The sequence below is a fragment of the Monodelphis domestica genome, chromosome 6, assembly GCF_027887165.1.
Source record: "Monodelphis domestica isolate mMonDom1 chromosome 6, mMonDom1.pri, whole genome shotgun sequence".
Taxonomy (NCBI): domain Eukaryota; kingdom Metazoa; phylum Chordata; class Mammalia; order Didelphimorphia; family Didelphidae; genus Monodelphis; species Monodelphis domestica.
In genome coordinates this window covers 266,182,974-266,207,230 of record NC_077232.1, presented here as the reverse complement: position 1 = coordinate 266,207,230, position 24,257 = coordinate 266,182,974, and the positions used below count along the sequence as shown (strand labels likewise).

General features: G+C 36.0%; 1 protein-coding gene across 1 annotated transcript; it reads left to right on the top strand.

The window, feature by feature from the left end:
• Positions 1-13,394: 13,394 nt before the first annotated feature.
• Positions 13,395-21,841, top strand: SPP1 (secreted phosphoprotein 1). Its single transcript, XM_007495916.3, has 7 exons — positions 13,395-13,502; positions 14,123-14,187; positions 14,303-14,344; positions 16,107-16,187; positions 17,306-17,347; positions 18,336-18,596; positions 20,999-21,841. The coding sequence occupies exons 2-7, from the start codon at positions 14,134-14,136 to the stop codon at positions 21,425-21,427; spliced, it is 909 nt and encodes a 302-aa protein (XP_007495978.1). The 5' UTR covers positions 13,395-13,502; positions 14,123-14,133; the 3' UTR covers positions 21,428-21,841.
• Positions 21,842-24,257: the final 2,416 nt, after the last annotated feature.

Sequence of the window (24,257 nt, the reverse complement as noted above, 5' to 3'; positions counted from 1 at the left end):
ATTCCTTATTCAAACTAAATAGCCTCTGAACTTCTTTGGACTCTGAGATACCAAAATCTTAGGTGAAGGATTGAGCCAAAGAGAGTTTGTGAAAGATCTCCCACTCCCACATTTGATCCATAATATCAGATTGGAGTCCAAATGAATGAAACTCAATAGGGATAAGTGAAAAGTCTTACACTTGGTTTAAATAAATCTACCTCAGAACTACCATATGGATGAGGCATTGGTAGTGATTTTTTTCCCTAAAAAAAGATCTTGAGGTTTTAATGGGCTATGAAATCAGTATCAGAGAACAGTATGATATGGCAGCTAAAAAACTAAAGTGATCATGGGCTACACTGAGAAGTATTGCTTCCAGGAATATGTGGCACAATATTCTCCCCTTTTTAGAGCATATTTAGAGTATTGAGTTCAATTCTAGGCACCTCAGTTTAGAAGTGTAAAGTGTGTGTGCCTCTATAGATATATGTATGTCTATATGACCTTGTTTAAATGCAGCTTAAGAGATACATTGACCGATATTTCTGGCATCTTGCCCATCTTCTTCAAGGGCAATTTCAATTCCTACCTTGAGGAGAACAAAAACACTGATCTTCTCTGAGAGGAGTCTTATGCTAAAATCATATTTATCTAGCCCCCCTAAATACTCCTGATATAAGGGCATGATTGGTTCAGAATAAAAAGCTTTTTTCTAACTACTCTCTTACGTGGGGTGGGAGTGAAGGAGTGGGGAAGGTGGATAGCATTTAATTTATCCCCACAATCTTGGTCCCTTCTTAAAAAATGTGAACTGCACAAAGGACCATCATAAATAGTGAATAAAATCATTTGTATAACCAAATAGCAAATGGGAATCAGAGAAGTCTTATAGATTAGAATATATCAATTTGAATACACACTTTCAATGGGACAACCTCTTTCTCAAGCATGAACTGCTTATATTTTTTAAAGCCCTTCACAGGCAAGATAAGGAGAGAAAGTGAGTGAGCAAATGAGCCCACAATGTCCCCAAAGCCCAAGAAAGGCAGAGAACAAAGGAAGAAAGGCTGATCAATAGTACAAGGCTGAGGAAATATCTGGAAGGATGAACACTGAAAAGGATCATTGGATTGGACAATTAAGAGATCATTGTTAACCTTTGAAGAAGGAATTTGGTTTGAACAGTAAGGCTGAAAACCAGGTTATAAGGATTAAGATATAAGAGGGAGGTGAAAAAGTGAAAGCAAGGAACAAAGACAGCTTTTTCTAGGAGTCTATATGAAAGAGAGGTGGAAGATGGTTTGGCAGTAGGAAGGACAGGAATAAACTTGTACACTATTAGTTTCAGAGAAGCAGGTTATCCCCAGGTAAAATAACCCTTGACATCAAGAAAACAGAAAATTTGCACTTAACTTCCCTTCCATTGACAACAACCAAATGAACAAGAATGATTTCATTTATTTATCTAAAATAATTCAGTATCAGTTCCCAGGCACAAGAGCAGCAAGGGTCAGGCAATTGAAGTTAAGTGATTTGCCCAGGATCACATTGCTAGGAAGTGTCTCCAGATCTTGCCCTCTATCCACTGAGTGACCTAGCTGGTCCTAATGATGTTATTTTTTTAAAGAACTTCTACCATTTTCAATTCAATTCCATAAACCTTTATTATGCATCTACTGTGTGCCAGCCACTGTGCTGAGCATTAGGGACACAGATAAGAAAAAGAAAGTCCCTGACTAATGGGAGAAGGCAACACGCAAAATGATGCTGCTAAGGGGGTATCTGGGATAGAAGCAAGATGTTCTGTAAAGTGAAAAACAAGCAGAACTGCTAAAGAAAAATTTAAGAGCTGACTGAATATTCCAAGTCCTCTATAAGGAAGGCTTTGCTATTGTGCTTCATTTATGCCTCACTTTTTGAGACACATTGGATCATCCTGTGCATAGGATTTTCCCAGCAAAGAGACTAAAGTGTTTTGCCATTTTCTTTTCCAGTGGATTAAGGCAAACAGAGATTAAACCAATTTGCCAAAAGTCACATAGCTAGTAAGTGTCTTGGGCTAAGTTTGAACTCAGATCTTCCTGGGTTCAGACCTAGCCTAGATACTGAATCATCTAGCAATCCAAAAGAAATGCTTTAGAAGGACTCCTATCATCTAGCCCCATGAAGCTGAGGGAGTTGAACATAAAAAGCTGATGAGACAGTTAAGGGGCACCATAGTGCATAGATTGTGGGACCTAGAGTCAGAAGGACCCATCTTTTTTAGTTCAAATCTGGCCTCAGACATTTACTAGCTGTGAGACCCCGGGCAAGTCACTTAACCCTATTTGTCTCAGCTTCCTCATCTACGAAATGATCCAGAGAAAGAAATAGCCAACCATTCCAGTATCATTGCCAAGAAAACCCTAAATGGGGTTATGACTAGTCAGACAGGCTTGAAAAATAACAATTCAAAAACTGCGTCAGTCTACATGGTGATGATTTAATCCAGGTGATCAGTTTGTCATCATGGAGGCATAATTTTCCCTGGAGTTAAAGCCAAGCAGAGTAACTGAAAAAGTAATTTCCTACCCAAACATGGAATTCTAGAAATACTAGCCATAGAGAAATAGATTTCTCTGACCTTTAGCAATTCCTATGACCTAATGGCTTGCACACTTCCACTATTTCCACTTTGCCACAAAATACTGCCAATTGGCTATGTACTCTAAGCTAGCCTAAAAAAGCTATAATAGTACTATATGTATTTTATAAAGCTGAAGTTGCTTTAGACCTACGTGGTCTTCCTTAGAGGACTCCTAAATTTATTTTCCTTTCCATCTGTGAACTAACTTTTTGATCCCCAACTCTTAAAGACATCATGTTGGGTGAGATTCTCTTTCTCATGAACCCTAGACTGGTAAACTTCCATTATAGTCAGGTTACGTGAAGGGTATTTTTTAGGTGTAATATACCATTCTAGGTAAACAGAACTATAATGCTACATACCACTTACTAAGAAAGTCAGAAAATAGAAAAGGAGAAATAGCAGAGAAGTTTAAGATTGAGAGGACAAGAGATGAAAGACATATTTTTAAAAATGGTAGGGGGAGCCATTTAGGCAGACACTTAGGGAAAACCCTCCTCCTCCCCAAGAGGTCCCTTGATTCCATTACCCATAATTCTACTCTTCTTAATGGACTTCTCCATTAAAATAGTTTGCTTGAGAAGAAAGTTTCTCTCAATTCTTCCCTGAAACTTTTCCAATTCCTGTTTTACAGTACAGTGTCTGTCACATAGAAAATACAATTAAAATGTTTGTTGACTGACTATTTGGACTAATGTGTTTCCTAACTATCCATGACTGTCTTCTATGTAACAAGAATTTTGAAAGGAGACAAAATTAGCCTGCAATGAATATGATAAATTCATTCAGTGCTGAGATCAGGGGACTTGTTCCTAGGGCAAAAGTGGTGATTTCAGAAAAACCTGGGAAGAATTCTATGAACTGATGCAAAATGAAGTGAGCAGGACCAGAAGAACACTACACAGAAAAAGCAATATTATTTGATGAAAAATTGTGAATGACCTAGTTATTCTCAGCAATACAGTGGTCTAAGACAATCCCAAACACTCAAAATGAAAAATGATATCTACTTCCAGAGAAAGAAATGATGGAATTTTAAATTTATTTGGAGACAAAAATCTTTTTTGTTTGGAGACAAAAAAAAAATGGAAAGGAAAAGATAGTAATGACAGGAGGATAGCACTTTCAGTCTTTAAACCATATTATAAAATAGAAGTTATCAAAACTATTTGCAGTGGTTAAAGGGAAAAGGGGATATTAGAAACAAAAAAGTATAACTTAGCATTCAATAGGCCAAAAAAAAAATTACTTGGCAAATAATTCCCTATCTGGTAAACAAACATGCAAACAGTAATTAAAAAAAAAAACCTGTAGGGAAACAGAAATTAGGCTTAGATTAACAATTTATTCTATAGTCTATAATCATGAATGATAATAATAAAAGAAATGAGAATCAAAACAACTCTAAAGTTTTACCACACTAAGAAAATAGAAAAAAAATAAGAACAGTCAGTGTTGGATGGGTTGTAGAAAGACAAGCTTATATTATGTTGGAGGAGCTATGATTTAGTACAACCATTTTGAAAAGTAATCTCAAATTATAGTGACTAAAAAAGCAAACAAAGTGACCAAAATATCCATACCCTTTGACCTGGAGATTTAGTTACTATGGTTATCTACCAAGAAGGTTATTGATAAGAAGAAAATGCCCATATATGCCAAATCATTTCTTGTAGCACTTGGAAAACAGAAAAACACAATCTGATGCAAAATGAAGTAAATTAATACAAGAAAAGCAATGTTCACAATGATTAGAACATTGTAAATGGAAAGAAGAAACACAAAGACATCAAAAGGAAATATTTCATGGGTATCTAAGTGACTTAATGAATTAAGAATCAGGTCAAGAGACAAACAATCCTGGGTTCAAATCTAACCTCAGATACTTCCCCAGCTGTGTGACCCTGGGCAAGTCACTTAATCCCCATTGCCTCCTGTTTTCCAGTGTTCTGTCTTGTAACAAATACATAGTATTGATTTCAATAAAGAAGGTAAAGGTTAAAAAAAAAAGGTAGTGTTTAAAAAACACAAGGAACAAATATGACCTAAAAGACGAAGTATCAGAAGACAGGGGCATGTGTATATGTGTGTGTATAAAAATTAGATAGATAGATAGATAGATAGATAATTGCATATATTTTCAGACTTAAAATTTATTGATCAACTTCCTGGTGAACATGGCAGCAGTCTAGACGCAGCACTCTTCCTTTCCTCACCACCTACTGATATAGACTACCTCAAAAAGCCAAACAAACAAACAAAAAAAACCCCAAATTCATATAAATGAAGGGACTCTACAGCAGGGTACAGCATTGAAGGTAGGTGGGATTTGGACATTTCCACACCATAAGGGGGTGAAAAAGCTTCCACCAAAATGTGAGCTGATCCACCCTCCCCCACCCCACCTATGAAGCCAGAGTCAGAGCTAGCTCACACTAGAATCAGAGTGAGTGAGTGAGAGGCACCTCTGGGTCCTTAGCACCTGACTGAGACCACCAAGGACCTACCCATGAGAGCAGCTAGAACTGAGGTCCCAGCAGGCTGAGGGGTGCAGACTGTGGGCGCCGGCAGGAGCAGCAAACAGCAGAAGCTGCAAAAACTCAAGAGCTGGCCTCAGCCAAAATACTTGCTTCTTAGCTCCATACACAGAGAGCCTGCCCATCTCACTCAGATTTCTAACTGGAAAGGGAAGGAAAAACCACCAAAGTAATGGAAAATAGTGCCCAGGAACAACAACTTCCCAACACCAAGAAAAACAAGAAGAAGGGGTTGAGCCTGCATAATTTTTACAGAGGAAAAACCCAGGCTACAGAGGAAATAAAAGAGGTAATCCAAATAAATGCACCAAAACCTTCCAAAAAAAAAAAGGAAATTGTCCAAAAGCTCTTGAAGACTGTAAATTGGAGCTTATGAAAAAGATGGAAGACTTCTGGCAAGAAAAATGGGAAATTGTTCAAAAAGAAAATAACAGTTTAAAGGACAAGAACTCTCAATTGGAGAAACAGCTGGAAGCCACAAAAAGCAGGATAGACCAAACTGAAAAGGAAAATCAAAAGATTATAGCAGAAAATCAGTTCTTAAAGTCCAGAATTAGGCAATTGGAAGCCAATGACCTTGAAAAACAGCAAGAATTAATAAAGCAAAGTCAAAAGACTGACAAAATAGAAGAAAACATAAAATATCTCACTGAAAAGATGACAGATCAGGAAAACAGAGCACAAAGAGACAATTTAAGAATCATTGGTCTACCTGAAAAACCAGAAATAAACAAAAATCTTGACATCATACTACAAGAAATTATCCAAGGAAACTTCCCTGATGTTTTTGAACAAGGGGGCAAAATAGACATTGAAAGAGTTTATAGAACACCCTCTACACTAAACCCTCAAAAGACAACTCCCAGGAATGTAATTGCCAAATTCAAGAGATTCCAAATGAAGAAGAAAATTTTGCAACAGGCCAAAAAGAGACAATTCAGATATCAAGGAGCACCAATCAGGATTACACAAGATCTGACAGCTTCCACACTAAAGGACCACAAGGCATGGCATATGATACTCAGAATGGCAAGAGAATTCTGACGATATACTTCCAGGGGAAAGTATGGGAATTCAACAAAATAGAAGATTTCCAAGTATTTGTAAAGAAAAGACCAGAACTAAAGGGAAAGTTTGATATCCATACACAAAGATCAAGAGAAACATGAAAAGGTAAATAAGAGAAGGAAAATGGGAAAAATGTTTTTTTTATTCAAACTTTCTTCTTTAAGGGCTTCAATAAGATCAAATTATTTACATTAGAATATGGTGAAAATGTTATTTGTAACTCTCAAAAATTATATTCACTATTATAGTAATTAGAAGAATCACTCACAGGAAGAAATTGGGGTAATAAGTGCAATAAGATAATATGCAAAAAAAGAAAAAGGGAGGGGGGAATCGAAGATGGCACCAAGAGATACTTGAAGAAATAAAATAAATAGGATAATCTTTATCACACAAAGATACACATAGGAAGGGGAGGGGAAGAATACCCTTATAAGAAGGAGAGAAAGAGAGTGCTAATAGGTAATACTTAAACCTTACTCTCAGTGAAATCAATTCTGAGAGGGAAAAGCATCTAAATCCATTGGGGTATTGAATTCTATCTTACCCTACAGGGAAAGTAAGAAGGGAAAACTAATGGAAGGTAGGGGAGCAGGGATTACAAAAAGGGAGGGAAAGAAAGTAGGGAGGGAACATCACAGACCCTAAAAAATAAGCAGGTAACAATAAGGGGGGGGAAGCTTATTAAGGGTGAGGATTAGGGGAACTGATCAAAAGCAACCCACTGGTTTAAAAGGATATAGCGAAAGAAGAAAGGACAGAACTAGAAGAGGATATCAAAATGCTGGGGAATATACAAATGGCAATCATAACTTTGAATGTAAATAGGATGAACTTGCCCATAAAATGAAAACAAATAGGAGAGTGGATTAGAAATCAAAATCCTACTATATGTTGTCTGCAAGAAACAAACTTGAGGCAGGTAAACACTCACAAGACTAGAATTAAAGGTTGGAGCAAAACCTATTGGGCCTCAACTGATAGATAGAAGGCAGGAGTTGCAATCATGATATCTGACAAAGCCAAAGTAAAAATAGATCTGATTAAAAGGGATAGGGAAGGTAACTACACCCTGATAAAAGGCAGTACAGACAATGAGGAAATATCACTAATCAACATGTATGCACCAAATGGAATAGCATCCAAATTTCTAAAGGAGAAACTAGTGGAGTTGAAGGAGGAAATGGATAGTAAAACTATGCTAGTGGGAGACCTGAACTTACCACTATCAAATTTAGATAAATGAAAAAAAAATAAGAGGTAAGAGATGTGAATGAAATCTTAGAAAAATTAGAGTTAATAGATACATGGAGAAAAATAAATAGGGACAAAAAGGAATACACCTTCTCAGTGGCACACAGTACATTCACAAAGACTGACCATGTAGATCATAAAAACATGGCAAACAAATGCAGAAAAGCAGAAATAATAAATGTAACCTTTTCAGATCATAATGTAATAAAAATAATAAGTGAGGGAACATGAAGAGGCAAATCAAAATTAATTGGAAATTAAATAATATGATTCGCCAAAATTGGTTAGTTAGAGAACAAATCATAGGAACAATTAATAATTTCATTGAAGAAAATAACAACAATGAGACATCCTTTCAAAACCTATGGGATGCAGCCAAAGCAGTACTCAGGGAAATTTATACACTTGAGTTCATATATTAACAAATTAGGGAGGGCAGAGGTCAATGAATTGGACATGCAAATCAAAAAACTTGAAAGAAAACAAATATAAAATCCTCAGATGAAAGCAAAATTAGAGATCCTATAAATTAAGGGAGAAATTTAAATTTATTGATCAGTTTTCTTAAGTTATTTTCTCATGATTTTTATTATTTTTCTTTAAAATATATTATTTGCTGTATGAGATAGCTGTCTAGGAAAAACATTGCAAAAAATGTCAAGAGAAATGTTTAAGATATAAAATATATATTATTAAAGTTATTTTTTAAAAGAATGTAAATGTTGCCATTATTAAAAATAAGTCTGACTGCAAAGAAGAGACAGAAGAAGACTCTACCCCAGTATTTTACAGAAGAGAGAAATTCATAAGTGTAGAACATTGCATATATTTTTCCATATGTTGATCAGTTTTGCTGATTTTTTCCTCTTCCTTTTTTTTCTTTAAAAAACATTCTTCATGGAAAGTAATGAATGCTGGAGGGGATGTGGCAAAGTCAGGACATTGATTCATTGCTGATGGAGTTGTGAATTGATCCAACCATTCTGGAGGGCAATTTGGAACTATGCCCAAAGGGTGATAAAAGACTGTCTGCTCCTTTTATCCAGCCATAGCACTGCTGGGTCTGTACCCCAAAGAGATCATAAGGAAAAAGACTTGTACAAGAGTCTTCATAGCTGCGCTCTTTGTGGTGACAAAAAATTGGAAAATGAGGGGATGCCCTTCAATTGGGGAATGGCTGAACAAATTGTGGTATATGTTGGTGATGGAATACTATTGTGCAAAAAGGAATGATAAACTGGAGGAATTCCATGTGAACTAGAATGACCTCCAGGAAGTGATGCAGAGTGAGAGGAACAGAACCAGGAGAACATTGTACACAGAAACTGATACACTGTGGTACAATTGAACTTAATGGACTTCTCCATTAGTGTCAATGCAATGTCCCTGAACAATCTGCAGGGATCTAGGAGAAAAAAAAACACTATCCACAAGCAGAGGACAAACTGTGGGAGTAAAAACCAAGGAAAGGCAACTGCTTGACTACAGGGGTTGAGGGGATATGATTGAGGAGAGACTCTAAATAAACACCCAAATATAAATATCAACAACATGGAAATGGGTTCAGATCAAGGACACATGTGATTCCCAGTGGAATTGTGTGTCAGCTATGGGAAGGGGGGGAGAAAATGATATTTTTTTCCCAATGAATAATGTTTGAAATAAAATAATGTTTAAAAGGAAAACAAAACAAAACAAAACATACTTTATTATATGGGTTACTACTCTGGGAGGGTAGAGGAAAAGGGATAGGAGGGATAAATTTAGCCAATATAAATGCAAAAGATATCAATAAAAATTTATTTTAAAAAGTAATTCATCTTTGTCAGGTAAGACTTCCTAGAGGCTAAACTAAGAAAATGCTGGATGAGAGAGCTTTCCCCATTCTTTGTGTAGAGTCTTTTTTCCCACATATATGGGTAGAAAAAGATAAAGATAGGTAAAAAAAAAGATGATAGAAATATAAATACAGATTCCATAGGTGTTTACTCATCTATAAAAGTGTCACATGCCTTCAGAAGAATACTAACTTTTTGAGGGCAAAGACTCTCACATTTTTGTGACTATTCCCAGTGCTTAGCACAGAGCCTGGCAAATAGCAAATATTTGATACATGCTTATTGATTGATTAATATGATTTGTTTTCATTATTTTTATATCTATCAATACATATAACTATAACTTGCACATTGTTAGCTCCCATACTCTTTTGTGTCATTCACATACATGTTTAAGAATGTATGCACATATATGCATGGTATTTGTGTGTATATATGTAAATTAACACATGCCTGTTTGGGGGGGTTTGTGTCTTTTAAAATCTATGTTCTGCCATCTTCATTCCAGATAATTTGAAGAAGTCCACGCTTCCTACTGGCCAGAAGCTCATATGGATACCTGTATATTGATGCTATCCTCATGACTGTCTCTTCCTTGAGTAAGACTGTAAGGGTGTACAGAAAAAGGAAGTGAGTAACTCAGTAATTGGGGCCATGGGTCCAAATGCCACATGCATTTTCAGTTTTTTATTGCCCTGGGGACCACCATGTTTCTAGTAATTAGGAATGCATATTGGGCTAGAACAGTCTGTGACTGTTTGGATGGCCTATTTTGGACTTGCTGTGCTTCTATGTACTACCAAAAGTTGCAGAAAAGAGAATAGCTTGTATTGGTAGAGGATGTTTCCTCACCAGGAAAAATACAATTGAATCACAGAGCCAATACCAAATCTTATGTATAACATTCATATGCTTTAGACAAGGAATGTTAAATTTATGGATGTGTTAAAAAACAAACAAACATTTTGGGGGATAGCTAGGTGGCTCAGGGGATTCAGAGCCAGGCTCAGAAATGGGAGGTCCTGGGTTCAAATTTCACCTCAGCCACTTCCTAGATGTGTGGCCCTGGGCAAGTCACTTAACCCCCATTGCCTAGCCCTTATGGCTCTTCTGCCTTAGGACCAATACATAGTTTTAATAACAAGTTTCCATATACATTTCCAAAGTAATATGATCTATATTGCCTCCTTCCCTTCTTCCCTCTCTTCTCCAGGAGCTGACAAGCAATTCAGAGAACACATACATACATAGCTTTGAAAAAACCCCAAACCACACTCTCTACCTTCCCATCTGTAAAGCATTCCAAATAAAGTCCTTAATTAAAAATGTACATTTTTACTCTGTAGACTTTCAGAACCAATATCATTTTTGGTGAGTAGCAGCAAAGATGGCAGAGCTCACCAATGGAGACTCAAGACAATGCCTGGAGAAGAAGAAATAATCTTGCCCGGACCTGTTCATTCCTTCCCACTGCTTGTCTTGTTGGGAAAAGTTTCTTTCAGTAAGTACCAAGGGAAGGGGTTGTATATTAACTAATGCCTGCAATCCATGAGTGTGTCTCCTTCCTAACATGAACCTCCACAGAAACCCAGCACAGATATTGGCTGGAAAGGTGATGGTTAGAAACACTGCCATCTGGTGGAATTTGATGGACAGGCTCAAGTGGGGCCACATGGTTCAGTCAGAGATCTATTTTATATGACACTATAGCAGAGGGCACAGAGAGGGCACTGCAACGAGTGCTGAGGCGCCGTGGTGCTGTTAAGAATATCGGCATTCGCTCCATAGAATTCATAGCATGTCAGGCCTCTGGAGATAATGTTTGTAAGAAATAAAGTCATTGCAAATGTAGCAAAAATTCCCCAAGTTTATCATAAAATGTGATCAATTAGAAGCATTTATATAATGTGTATTATTAAAACATGAACCCCCTGGGGGCAACCCATTGACAATTGCCCTCAGTTTTAGGTCTTTTCTTTCTTCCTACTTCTAAAAAAAGGCTGATGGGGTTTTCTTCCTTTCACATTGAAATACAATCTGGAAAAACATCTGAAGGAATGGCTTTTGGGGTGGCTATTTTAAAACACTGCTTGGCATCATTTCAAGTCCAAAAGGAACTGACCTGTGAAAATGCTAATAAAGACGCCCATTTGTCTTCCATCTCATTTTGCACACAATCCTTGAAACAATTCTGCAGGCAAATGACATTGTAATTCCCATTTCACAACTGGAAAATGAGACTGAGGCTAAATGACCTCGAATGACAATGAAACACTGTAGTCAGAAACAGATCTCCAAAACTTCTGTTCCTGCGTTGAAATTGTATCCCCAGCCCATTCTCACTTGAGTTTTCTTAAAGCCTTCCAGTCTTTACGTATATGAATTTTTTTAAAAGGCTGACAAATTAATTAAAGTAGCATTTATATAAGTCGTGGACACAAAGCCAGGGAAAGCTGAGTAAGAACTCATGAGGTTCTGTGCTCCAAGGGCAGCATCAAATAAAATAATATTTGTAAAAAGCTTAGCACTTAGTAGGTGTTCTATAAAAGTCAGAGAAAGCTGAGTGCAGGGGAAGCTGAATAGGAGGAACCCACAAGATATAGTGCTCAAAGACTGCATCAAATGAGATAATTTATTTTTTTTTAAAGCCACTAGCACTTAGTAGATGTTCTGCAAAAGTTCATTTCTTTCCTCCTTTTTCTAATTCTAATTTCAGAGTAAAAGGGCTTGGAGTCAAATCCCACCTCTTAATTTTATAGTGTGTATGATCCAGACAAGTCACTTAACTCCCCTGGGCCCCAACAGGCTCATCTGTAAAATGGGTGGATTCATTAAATGCCTCACATGTTCCCTTCAGCTCTGATTTAATTTCTAAGTGTGATTCAGAATCTGTTTCCATTTTTCAGATATGTTCTATTCCTAGTGTTTGAGATGTACAGATTCTAAACACAGGACTCATTCTGGAGATAAGCAGCACCCAAAGGAATGTCACAATTTCCCCCAAAGCACAACTATAAAAATGTACATCTCTATTTTAGCAACATCTGGAATAGACTTCTACTTTTTCTGATTGATATTGATATTGTCAAATATTCCCTAACAATTCCTATTGTTTCACAGGTCCGAGGATATAGGAGATACTGTATTTGCATATAGCTATCTAGAGATACTCATATAAAATGTATCCAGTCATACATATGTGTATATACATGTATATATGTGTCTACTGTGTTTATTGTCAAGTTAATGCTGCTCTTAAAATACAGAATGGATCTTAAGCATCGCCAAATAGAAACAGTTGAACTCTTCGTCTTTCTGTCCAATAACACTACTCTGAGGCATGGCACATGATGAGAACTTACGTTCACATGATACTTAGTGATTTACAAACCCTCAGGTGTGAAAGATAGAATAGAAAACTAAGTGGCAGAACCAGGATTCAGACCAAAATCTCTCAACTCTAAGCCCAGTGCCTTTTTAAATCCTACCTAAACTTAAGCCAGGAAAGGTTGAGAGACTTGCCCAAGGTCACACAGGTTGTAAGTAGAAGAGTCAGTATTTGAAATCAGATTCTCTGACTCCAAATCTAGCATGCTTCCATTGTCTGATTTCTTTTTTTAAAGTTTTTTTTTTCCATTTGAATTAGTTTATTTAGTCCATTTAGAACCCATTGTCTCATTTCAAGACTTCACTTGCTCTGAAAGCTCCACTAATTAATTTATCTTGTTTATGATTTGTTATTGGCTTGTTACCATGAAAATCTATTTTCTCCTTATGCCTAGGTAATAAGCTAAACATTTCCAGAAACCAGTCTTCTTTCTTTTTATATTGTTTATTTTATGTACACCTACCCTTAAGTCTCTTACATAATGATGTGTTAAACCCTAAGAGGAAACTGCTAAGAAATTACAGAGTATGTAAGTAATGTTTTAACTATAGGGTAGTTTGTGTTTGCTTTATAAAACCACAAAACCAGAAGGAAAGTGTGGGAGAAGGTGGGCTGGACAGTGGCACAAACCTCATGACATTTTTCTCCAGCTCTCTGTGATTGGCTGAGGACAGCTGGGACAGCACTTAAATTCCAGGAGGTCACAACAATTGAACAAACCAAAGAGGAGCAGAAGGAGTATCTGGACTTGAACAGGATCTGAACAATCTTCTTCCTAATTCCAGCTTTCTGGCCAAACCCCAGCTCAGGTAATTGGATTTGTTTGTTTGTTTTCACTACTTTGCTTCTTCAAATTTCCACTTGGGTGATTAGTTGAAGCTATTTAAAATTTGTTTTAATTTATAAATTGTTTTTTAAAATATTTTTCTACTACAAAAATTCATCCTGTTTAAAATCTAGGCTTAAAAGAGAGTTTTAAAAATTTTATGTTATTTTAAAATGCAAACTGAAAAGAGCATAAAAATAAATTTTATTTCTCTTACATCTAGAGAAAGATATATGCCACATAGATGGTTGGCATTTAGATCCTATCCATGTTAAATTTAAATTATTATCTACTAATTTCAGATGGGAATGAATCTAGAAGAGAGAATTAAAACTATTACAGAATTGTAAAAATGTATCCATGCCCTTTCAGGGCTGGATGACTCAGTTTTAAAAATCCCTTTTGACAGTTAGGAATGGAGAAAAATAGTGGCATAGGATATGAGGACTCCTTTTTAGATTTCAAGTCAAAAGAACAATGCATGATCAAGGTATAAAGCATGTTTATGGAAGGGAAAGAACCTACAGCTGGTAGAATCATTGTGCTTAAATTAGTATCACAAGGCATCACTGGAAAGACTAAACTGCAAAATCCTTTCCATAGAAGGCTCCACAATGAGGACTGCAGTGATTTGCTTCTGCTTACTTGGCATTGTCTCCGCATTGCCTGTGAGTAAATATTCCACTTCAATTGCATCATTAAGCCTGAAAAAATTGTGTATATTCTGCCCATGCTAGAAATAAATTTGGACTATCATCTCTTGTCATCTTTCTTGTTTCCAAGGTGAAACATCAGATCAATTCTGGGAGCTCAGAAGAAAGGCGGGTGAGTTTCCTTTAAGGTTCTTCTTGTTAATTTTATTCATGCCAACTTTTACAGAATTCACTGAGCAAGATATTTGTTACAATTATATATGTTCCCTTGAGAGCCTGGCCCAGAGATGGGAGGTACTGGGTTCAAATGTGATCTCAGACACTTCCTGGCTGTGTGACCCTGGGCAAGTCCCTCAACCTCCATTGCCTATCCTTACCACTCTTCTGCCTTGGAACCAGTACTCTGCATTGATTCCAAGACAGAAGGTAAGGGTTCTTTTTAAAGCAATTATACCTGCTCCAAAAAAAAAAAAACAAAGTAAAATTCCATGTAGAGTAGGTCAAAATTGAGTTATCTAGAGGCATTTTCATTGTTGCTTAATGAATGGGCCAACAGAACATGAACTTTTTCCTATAATTTGCATTTAATAATTCATGAACATTTGTTGAGTTTGGGCCTAGCAATGCATGAGCAGTCAGAGACAGAATAAGGATCAGATATAGTCAGGTCCCTTACCATATGATGATTGAAGCTTTGGGGAGGAGTTTACCATCTGTTTAAGAATACATAGTCTTTCCTTTGTCAAGTTAAAACCAAACTAGTTCTTTTGAAAAGCAAGTGTTTCTCTGGATCACAATGACTCATGAATCCTTTCTGTTTAAGTGAGTGACTTATCCTTTTGTGAGCCAAGATATTGTTTTATAAGTTCCATCTATTGTTTACTCTCCCTAATAGAAAGCAGAATTTAAAATACACTTCTGACATTAGCCTGTAAGATTCGATGCATGGACAAAAGCACAGACAGCATTTCCTAAGACATTTGTCACCAAGTTCATTGTGTGTGTGTGTCTATTGTGCTTGTTGTCTGATTGCAAATCACCTTTTCCCAATAAAATTGAGATCAGACCAAATCATATGCATATACTTTCACCTGGTCTCCTAGATGAAATAGTGCCACACAGCAAACAGGCATTGCCTCTGGGAACTAAATCTATAGAACACAAGGAATACAATTCCAGATGGAGAAGGGGCCAAAACTGAGTTCCCTGGAGTCATTGTAATTGTTGCTTAATGAAGGGACCAACAGAATTTTTGATGTGTTGGTTTTTCCTAATTGACTCATGAATATGATGACTCTTGTCATCATAAAGAAGTAAGAAAGTTAGCACTTTTAGAGAAGTAATCCCTCTATTTTAGGCACAGGAAGTTATCTTTGCCAGAAAATATAAACTAAGGCAAGGAGGCATCCTAATATGGTTTCTTGATAGGAACAAGAAGTCAGAGACCAACACAAATTCAAAGCAGTAACTAGTACTAGAGTGCAGGGAATGTTATTCAGATGTGAAAGAACAAACTCAAAGTGCTTTCTTCTGTCATCACCTCCCCCACCATCATCTCTACCATTAACATGGTCATTTTCCATATAAGTGGTGGGCACAGAACAAATGCAACTTCCCTGACATATTTGGTAACCAGAAGAATATTCCAGCTCTCAATGGAGAAGGCTTAAGTGAAGAACTTTCATTTATTTGTTTATTTATTTAAGGTTATCTCTGCCTTTAGCTAACTTTGACAGAGAAGTCAGTGAATAGGAATATTTAGCAAAGAAGCTACTGTTACTGTTACTAATCAAGGGAAAATACAGATTCCTTAGATAATTATATTTTTATTCTCATGCAATTCACATAGATAAAGCTCCCTACTTTGTTAATGTCCCTTGTGGGCACAAATGTTTCCCTCTTAATAATGACAGGCATGCATTTTTTCCTGATAGCTTTATAACAAACATCCAAACCTTGTGGCAACATGGCTGAATGCTGATCCTTCCCAGAAGCAAACATTATTGGCCACACAGGTATTTTTCAACTTTTATGACTAAACACCTAATTCAAGTGCTTAACTCTGTGTATACATAATGTAAAAATGGAGATTTGAACCCTAGACTTCAATCCCCAGAAGTCCTTGGTACTTCCCAGAATTCCCTATAATCTCACCTGAGTCTCCACCTGGGGCAAGATCACAATTTAGTATTTAAAGGGCTCTCTGCCTCCCAAGAGTCTCTTTCTTCCTGTACTCAGAAATGGCAAGATGTATTGAGTAAGATGTGAACGAACTAATGTACCCTAGGGACGTGTTTTATTATTTTGTATCCTTGATTTCTAATAATCTTAATAAACCTCATAAAAATATAATACTTTTATTTACCAGAGACTAATTTACACACACTAATTTACAATACACACATATATCTGTCATCCAAACTAATCGATCTACAAGTGTTTATTAAATTCTTTTGATGTGACAAACATCAGGGGAAAAGTAAAACCAGTCCCTGCCCTCACTGAGCTTATATTCTACAATGGAATAAATGCATATAAATAACTATTTATACATATATATGTACATGACATCTAAAGTCTAGATATAAAATGAACTCAGAAGGGAAGGCACAACTGTGCAAAGTGTTTGAATATATTAAACCAGTGGGTTTATTCCTGCTTATCCTTCAGACATGTTTCCAAGGCAATAAGGTACAGAATATTTAGCAGTCATCATTGTTAGAGGGTGGTTCCTCACTTGGAATCCTCAATATCAATGAAATCACTGGTCCACTTAAAAAAAAACTGTATTGTATATGAACAAATGATATGGATGCATGGTTATACATTTTCTTGTTTATGGATATTAACTTTTGATTCAGGTGATGGTTAGAAGCTGGAATATATCTACACATCAATTCAGCCAGAATTTTTAATCACCCAAACTAACGGGTAGTGGGCCAAAAATAGTTTATTTACAAAATTTACAAAATGTCAGGCATGTTTGAAAAAGAATATATTTTGATGTGAATTTTCAGACAGAATTTAAAAGCTAACAATTATATAGATTTCCATGTTGATGAACAAAAATTTTCATTTAAATGCCAAAGTCAGAAATAGATAATCCACTCATTTTGGCCTTCTTCCTTTTTAGAATTCAGTGTCCTCTGAAGAAAGTACAGAAGACTTACAGCAGGTCAGTTCTCCCCTTATTCAGTGACTAAAAAAATTAGTAAACCTCCTTTCTCCTAATAATACCAGGCTAAATATTCTACTTCTGATAATCCACTGGCTTCTAATTCCCCTAGAATTATTTGTTAAATACTTGGTAAGCCTTAGAGTGCCATGTGGAGCGGTTTGTTTTCACGAAGGATGATAATAATAAGAATCTAAATGCTAGAACTGGCATAAAATTCTGGCATCAAAGCTAAGTGTGTAGATGATCTTAGTTTAAAAGCACACTTTAAACTTAAGTAAAATCAGATCACATATTTCTAAAATGTTCTCATCATCAGTAAGGAATTAATAATATATGTCTTATCTATTTAGCCTTGAAGGAAAGATTCACTAATATCAGTGAGAGAAAAAAATACCATCTCCCCATGAATATGAAGCCTAAACTAAAAGCTTAAACATTTTGTTTGAAATACTAGGAATACACATGATCTCATGTTCATCAAATGGCAAATTAATCCTTTTGAACAATAATCAAATGAATATTCTTGTCTTTATTGATAGTTTCATTTCCAATTTAAATGTTCATTCAATCACTGCTGCCTCTGTTAGGATTGTTACTATGTTCTCAATGATCACAATAACATGTTAACTTTTCTTATACTATCATTTTGATATACTGAGATTTCCTGATAAAGAAGCTAAATAAACCTCTGGATGGAGACCAGAGTGTCAATGCAAATACATAGCTGACCTTTTTTTAATTATGGATATTTACTGATTGATTTGGGCAATGGATATAGGATGGACTATATCTATATATGCATTCAGTCAAATTTCAATTTTTTTAATTAATAAGCAATAGTATACCAGAAATAATTTACTTATCAAATTTACAAAATATTAGGCATGTTTGGAAAAGGATATATTTTGATGTGGATTTTCAGACAGAATTTAAAAGATAACAATTATATAGATTTCTATATTTTAAAAAATCTTTTGACTTTCAGACACTCCCAAGTAATTCTAATGAAAGCCCAGATACTACTGACGATGTAGATGATGATGATGATGATGATGGGCACAAAAGCACTGATTCTGATGATTCAGATGAATCTGATGAAGTAGTTACTGATTTTCCTACTGATATCCCAACAACATCAAGTTTTCTACCTGACGGACCAACAAGAGGTGATAATAGTGGAAGAGGAGATAGTGTGGCCTATGGACTGAGATCAAAAGTGGGAGCACCCGATATATCATCAGCAGAGGTAAATTATCTTGATGAATATTTTAGATGCCTATGAAGAAGTCTCCTTTTTAAGAAATAAGAAATGAATGAAAGCAGTGTGCAATATAAAAATGATTAAAATGTCTTATTTAGTGCTTTTGGAAAATTCAAATAATTTCCTATATTTTTCTTCTCTAAAAAAGCTCTACTTACTTAAAAATAGTGGTCCCAAATCCCTCATTCCATTTGGAGTTTCTTGGGAGAAAAGTCTCTAGATGAGTGATGGTGAACCTTTGGAATAGATACCAAAGATGACACTCAGAGTGTTCTCTGTGGGCATGAGTGTTGCTCCCCCAAAGAGTTTGTTACTAGCAAGGTAGAGGGACTTGGGTAGAGCTGCTCCCTTCCCTCTCTCCATCATGCCTGAGGATATTTTTTAACATCACCCATACCTCTGCTCAGCAGCCTAATGGGAAAGCACAGAGGGTAAGGTGGGTAGCTCACAAGTGACAGAGCTGGAGGGAAGCAGAGCACTCAGGCCCTCCCCTCCCCTCTTCACCTGTTCTGAGGACATTTCTCTCATTATCTTCCCCTTTTGCCCAGCAACCCAATGGAAGTACTTCTTCCCTACCCTGTCTGGGGTAAAAGGGAACCTAGGGGTAAAGGAGGGCAATGGTGTAGCAATTGGTCTGGGGAGGGGGATGGGGATGAGGCCTGGCACTCCATCTCTAAAAGGTTCACCATTACTGATCTAGATTATGGCAATCATATCCCCCTCAAAAAAGTTTAGGATAAAAAGTCTACATTTTAAAAATACAATCATTATGTAAAATATAATACCTAAAATTCATCAACTTCCAAGTTTAACTATACACAAAGTTTTTAAAAAATGTTTTCACTAATTCTCTTGACATATTAAATGATCCAACCAAACTGACCTTATTGCTGTGCTTCACATACAATGTTTCTTCTCCCATTTCTGGGTCATTCATTGAAGTTTCCTGTGGCAGAAATTCCTCTTGAATTCTACTTTTTGGAATTCCTTGTTTCTTTTGAAGATCAATTCTGTGCCATTTTCTTTTCTTTTCTTTTTCTACTCTTACCTTCTGTCACTGGAAGTATCTGAGGCCAGATTTGAGCCCCCAAACTCCTGTCTCCATACCCAGCTCTCTTGGATACACTGAGCCACTTAGCTGCCCCTCTCTCATGCTATTTTCTACATGAAGCTTTTCCTGATTCATAAGGGCTACTAGTGCCATTCTCTCTCTGAACATGATTTTATATATATTTACATGTGTGTCAACTTTCTCCTCTGATGAAATGTGAAGTCCTTGAGGGCAAGTCAATTATCATCCACTTACTATGTGCCAGGTCACTGTACTAAGAGCTAGAAATACAAATACAACTAGAAAGTCAGTCCCTGTCCTCATGGAGCTCACATTATAGTGGGGGAAAATAACATGTAAAAGAAAGCCAAGGGGGGTGGGAGGAAGATACCCACATAGAGACATGATAGAGGAAAATCCCTAGTCAGGAGTAGAGCCTGGAGAGGAATGAAGATACAACTGGTTTGGGTACTTTCTTTAAATTGGAGGTTCTGCAGGAGAACGTTATACACAGAGACTGATACACTGTGGTACAATCAAATGTAATGGACTTTTCTACTAGCAGCAATGCAATGACCCAGGACAATACTGAGGGACTTGTGAGAAAGAACACTATCCACATCCAGAGAAAGAAAGAAACAGAGAAGAAAAACAACTGCTTGATCACATGGGTCAAGGGGGATACAGTTGGGGATGTAGACTCTAAATGAGCATCCTACTTGCAAACATCAACAACATGGAAATAGGTTTTGATCAAGGACACATGTAAAACCCAGTGGAATTGTCAGTCAGCTACTGGAAGGGGTAAGGGAAGGGGAGGGAAAGAATATGATTCTTGTAACCAAGGAATAATGATCTAAATTGACTAAATTAAATTTAAAAATTTCAGAGATTCTGGAAGGAAGGAGATGCAGGAACAACCTATTCTACCAGTATGAGAAATACTAGGATGAGGGCAGTTGGATGACTCAATGGATAGAGGGCTAGACATGGAGATAGAAGTCCTAGATTGAATTCTTGGGTTTGTGATCCTGGGCAAGTCACTTAACCTTAATCATTTAGCCCTTATCTTTCTTCTGCCTTGGAATGGATACTTAGTATCAATTTAAAGAATTTTTTAAAAGAAATAATAAATTTTAAAAAGAAAAAATATTAAAGTATAGTGAACTTCTAGTACTAGGAGTCTGAGAAAGTCCAGAGAATCAGAAGAGAAGGAACTATTTTATTTTTGCCTTTCTCTCCTGAGTGACAGTTGTGGCAATACACATACATGACTTGTTGATTGATTAACTCCTATTCAGATGTGCTTTGAAATCTTCTTTGCTTGTTTTGACAGACTCATGAAGTCACCGAAGAGGATCTTACATCCCAAATGGAAAGCTATGAATCTGAAAAGGCACACAAGGCATTCCCTCTCTCACAAAACCTACCTAAGGTTTCAGCTTGGGGCAGCAATAGTAAGGAGAGTAATGAAGCCAGCCACCCAGATGAATATAGTGTGGAAACCTACAGTCATGAGCAATTTAAAAGCTACCAACTAGAAGAGACTAACCCTGACAGCCAGCAGCAAGGTGACTCACATGACAGTCAGGAAAATGACAAAGTCAGCCAAGAATTTCGCACACAAGAAGTGAATAAGCTCAGTCAAGAATTTCAGAGCCAAGAAAGTCACCCAGTCAATGACCCTGAGAGTGTGGAAAATACAAAATATCTGAAGTTGCATTCTTTTCCTGAAGCTGATAGTGCATCTTATGAAGCCCATTAATAGGGGGGAAGAGGAAAAAATATCAACTGTGCCTCTAGAAAGGACAGAAAAATCAAAATATTGAAGTATGACTGGGGCAGTGGGAAGAGAATAGCCAATACTTATTCCTAAGCTTTCTGGGTAAATCTGTTTGTATGTGCATTTGGAAACATAAGGAGCTTGATCTCTAGCTGTAGTTCAGTGGTAACAACAATGTAAGTGAAAGTTTGCAGTTTTCCTTTCCATTTCTTAGCTAAAAAGAATATTAGTGTTTATTTTTCTGTTTTGAAGAGAATATATAAAGGCAGAAGGAATTTATGCATATATCAATGAAACATCATCTTTATGATACTGTACATTTTGTTTTTTAAATCAATGTATATTTTGTTTTGATTTTATTTTAAATAAAATGTGAGAAAAAATCCTCAGACAAAATGAGAACAGACTTATTTTGTGCACTGCATGTGTTTAGTGAATACTGGTTCAAAAAGCATTTATTATGCCCCTGCTATGTGCCCAGCACAGACAAAAATGAAACATTTCCTGTCCTTAAGAAATAAACATTCTATTGAAGGAAAACATTTACCTAGGAAATTAAATACAAAATAAGTCCCAGGGAGAGGAAAAGGGTGATCATAAAGTTTGTTAATAATAGAAGAGTGGGAGGTACCACCTTACACCTAGCAGAGTGACCAATATGACAGTAAAGGAAAATAATAAATGTTGGAGGGGATGTGGCAAAATTGGGACACTAATGCATTGCTAGTGGAGTTGTGAATTGACCCAACCATTCTGGAAGGCAATTTGGAAATATGACCAAAGGGCTTTAAAAGATTTCATGACCTTTGATCTAGCAATACCACTATGGGATTTGTATCCCAAAGAGATTTTTTAAAATGTGAAAGGTCCTATTTGTACAAAAATATTTATAGCTGTGCTTGTCAAAAAATAGGAAAATTAAAGGATGTCCCTCAATTGGGGAATGGCTGAACAAATTGTGGTATATGATGGAATGGAATACTATTGTGCTTGATTTCTATGCTAATTGAAAAGGCCTATGTGAACTGATGTGGAGTGAAATAAGCAGAACCAGGAGAATATTATACACAGTAACTAAAACATTGTGATATGATCAAATGCAACTGACTTTGCTACTAAAAGCAATACAATGATCCAGGACAATCCTATCCACATTTAGAGAAAGAACTGTGGGAGTAGAAACACAGAAGAAAACATGATTATTCACTTGTTTATTTGGGTCTATTGTTTGGGGTTTTGGTTTTAAAAGATTATTCAAAAATGAATAATATGGAAATAGGATTTGAGTGATAATATATGTATAACTGAGTGAAATTGCTTGTCAAGGCTGGGAGGGGGGAAGAAAGAGGAGAGGGAAACAACAAGAATCATGGAAAAAATAAAAAAAATAAATTTAAAACATTTTAAAATAGAAGAATAGGAAATAGAAGAAAAGAATTGGATAGAAAAACCAAAGGGGTAATGGTAACATGGTTGGATATGTAGGAGAGGAAATGAGAAGAGATCTAGAAATGTGTTTTTAGCCCAGGCAGCCTACATCTCAGAATCTCATGTATTTTGAGTAAAGCTACAATACAGTAAATTGTCAAATATATATTATGCCCTTTAGAGTAGCAATGGTAATATTGATTTGATGATCAGGACCTGAACAAGAGGTAAAAAATGGTCAAAAGGAAGGGAAGAGGCAGGGAATGTCCAACCATAGCATTGGGTCCCATTATATTAGATCCCAAAGATCTTTAGCAAGCAATATGAATATCATATAATCAGAATCCCTATTTGTAACATGTGGAGACTTTTAGTTATATAATTTTTTATTCTTTTGATTAATTTTTACCTTTAAAATCCTTTCATAAATTTTATGGCATTTAAGCCTCAAAACTCCCTTGCAAAATATAAAGAGTAGATGTCATTTTATATATGAGGAAACTTTAAAGAAATGTGGTGTAGTAAAAAAAAAATGGAATTTGAATCTAGAGAGCCTATATTTGAAATTTTGGGCTGCTTACTAACAGTCCCCTTGGTCAAGTTATTTCAATTTCTCTGAGCCTTAGATAATATTTGTAAAGTGCTTAGCACATAGTAGGTGCTACATAAATACTTATTCCCCACTTGCCCAAGAACTCAAGTTATTAAATGTAAAGATGAAGATAAGAATACTTGTCATGATGCTCTAGATTTTTTTCAAATAAAATGTTCTCCAATGTAACAAAATTTATCCAGTTTAATTTCTACTTTTTTCAATTTCAATAACTATCATGTCACGAATATCCTTCCCTTAGCTTTATGAAAAAGAGACTTTTTAGGGGAAAAGCAGCCAGAAGATTATAGGGTTTCACTAGATGATCTCTAAAATGTATTACAGATTTAAATATTGATGTGTAGAATGATTGAAAAACTTGGGACAGATAAAGAACTGTACCTAGTTAGGAAGACCTGAATTCAAATACAACTTCAGACACCAATAGCTATGTAACCTTAGGCAAGTTACTTAACCTCAACTATAAAATGAAAATAATAATAATACTTCCCAGACCTGTTGTGAGGATCAAATGAGATAATGTTTGTAAAGTGCTTAGCATAGTGCCTGGCATATAGTAGGTGTTATTTAAGTATTTATTCCCCAGTTGCCCAAGAATTCAAGTTATTTAATGACAAGGTCAAGATAAGAATATTTGTCAAGATGTTCCAGATTTCTTCAAATAAAATGCTCTTCCACATAATAAAATTTCTGCAATTTGACTTCATTTTTTTTTTCAGTTTCAATAGTTATCATGTCATGAATAACTTCCCTTAGTTTTTTGGACAGGAG

Coding starts and splice junctions, on each gene's coding strand:
- SPP1 (XM_007495916.3), top strand. CDS start 14,134: ATGAGGACTGCAGTGATTTGCTTCTGCTTACTTGGCATTGTCTCCGCA. Junction 16,188..17,305: donor AAACATTATTGGCCACACAG/GTATTTTTCAAC, acceptor CTTCCTTTTTAG/AATTCAGTGTCCTCTGAAGA. Junction 18,597..20,998: donor CCGATATATCATCAGCAGAG/GTAAATTATCTT, acceptor TTGTTTTGACAG/ACTCATGAAGTCACCGAAGA.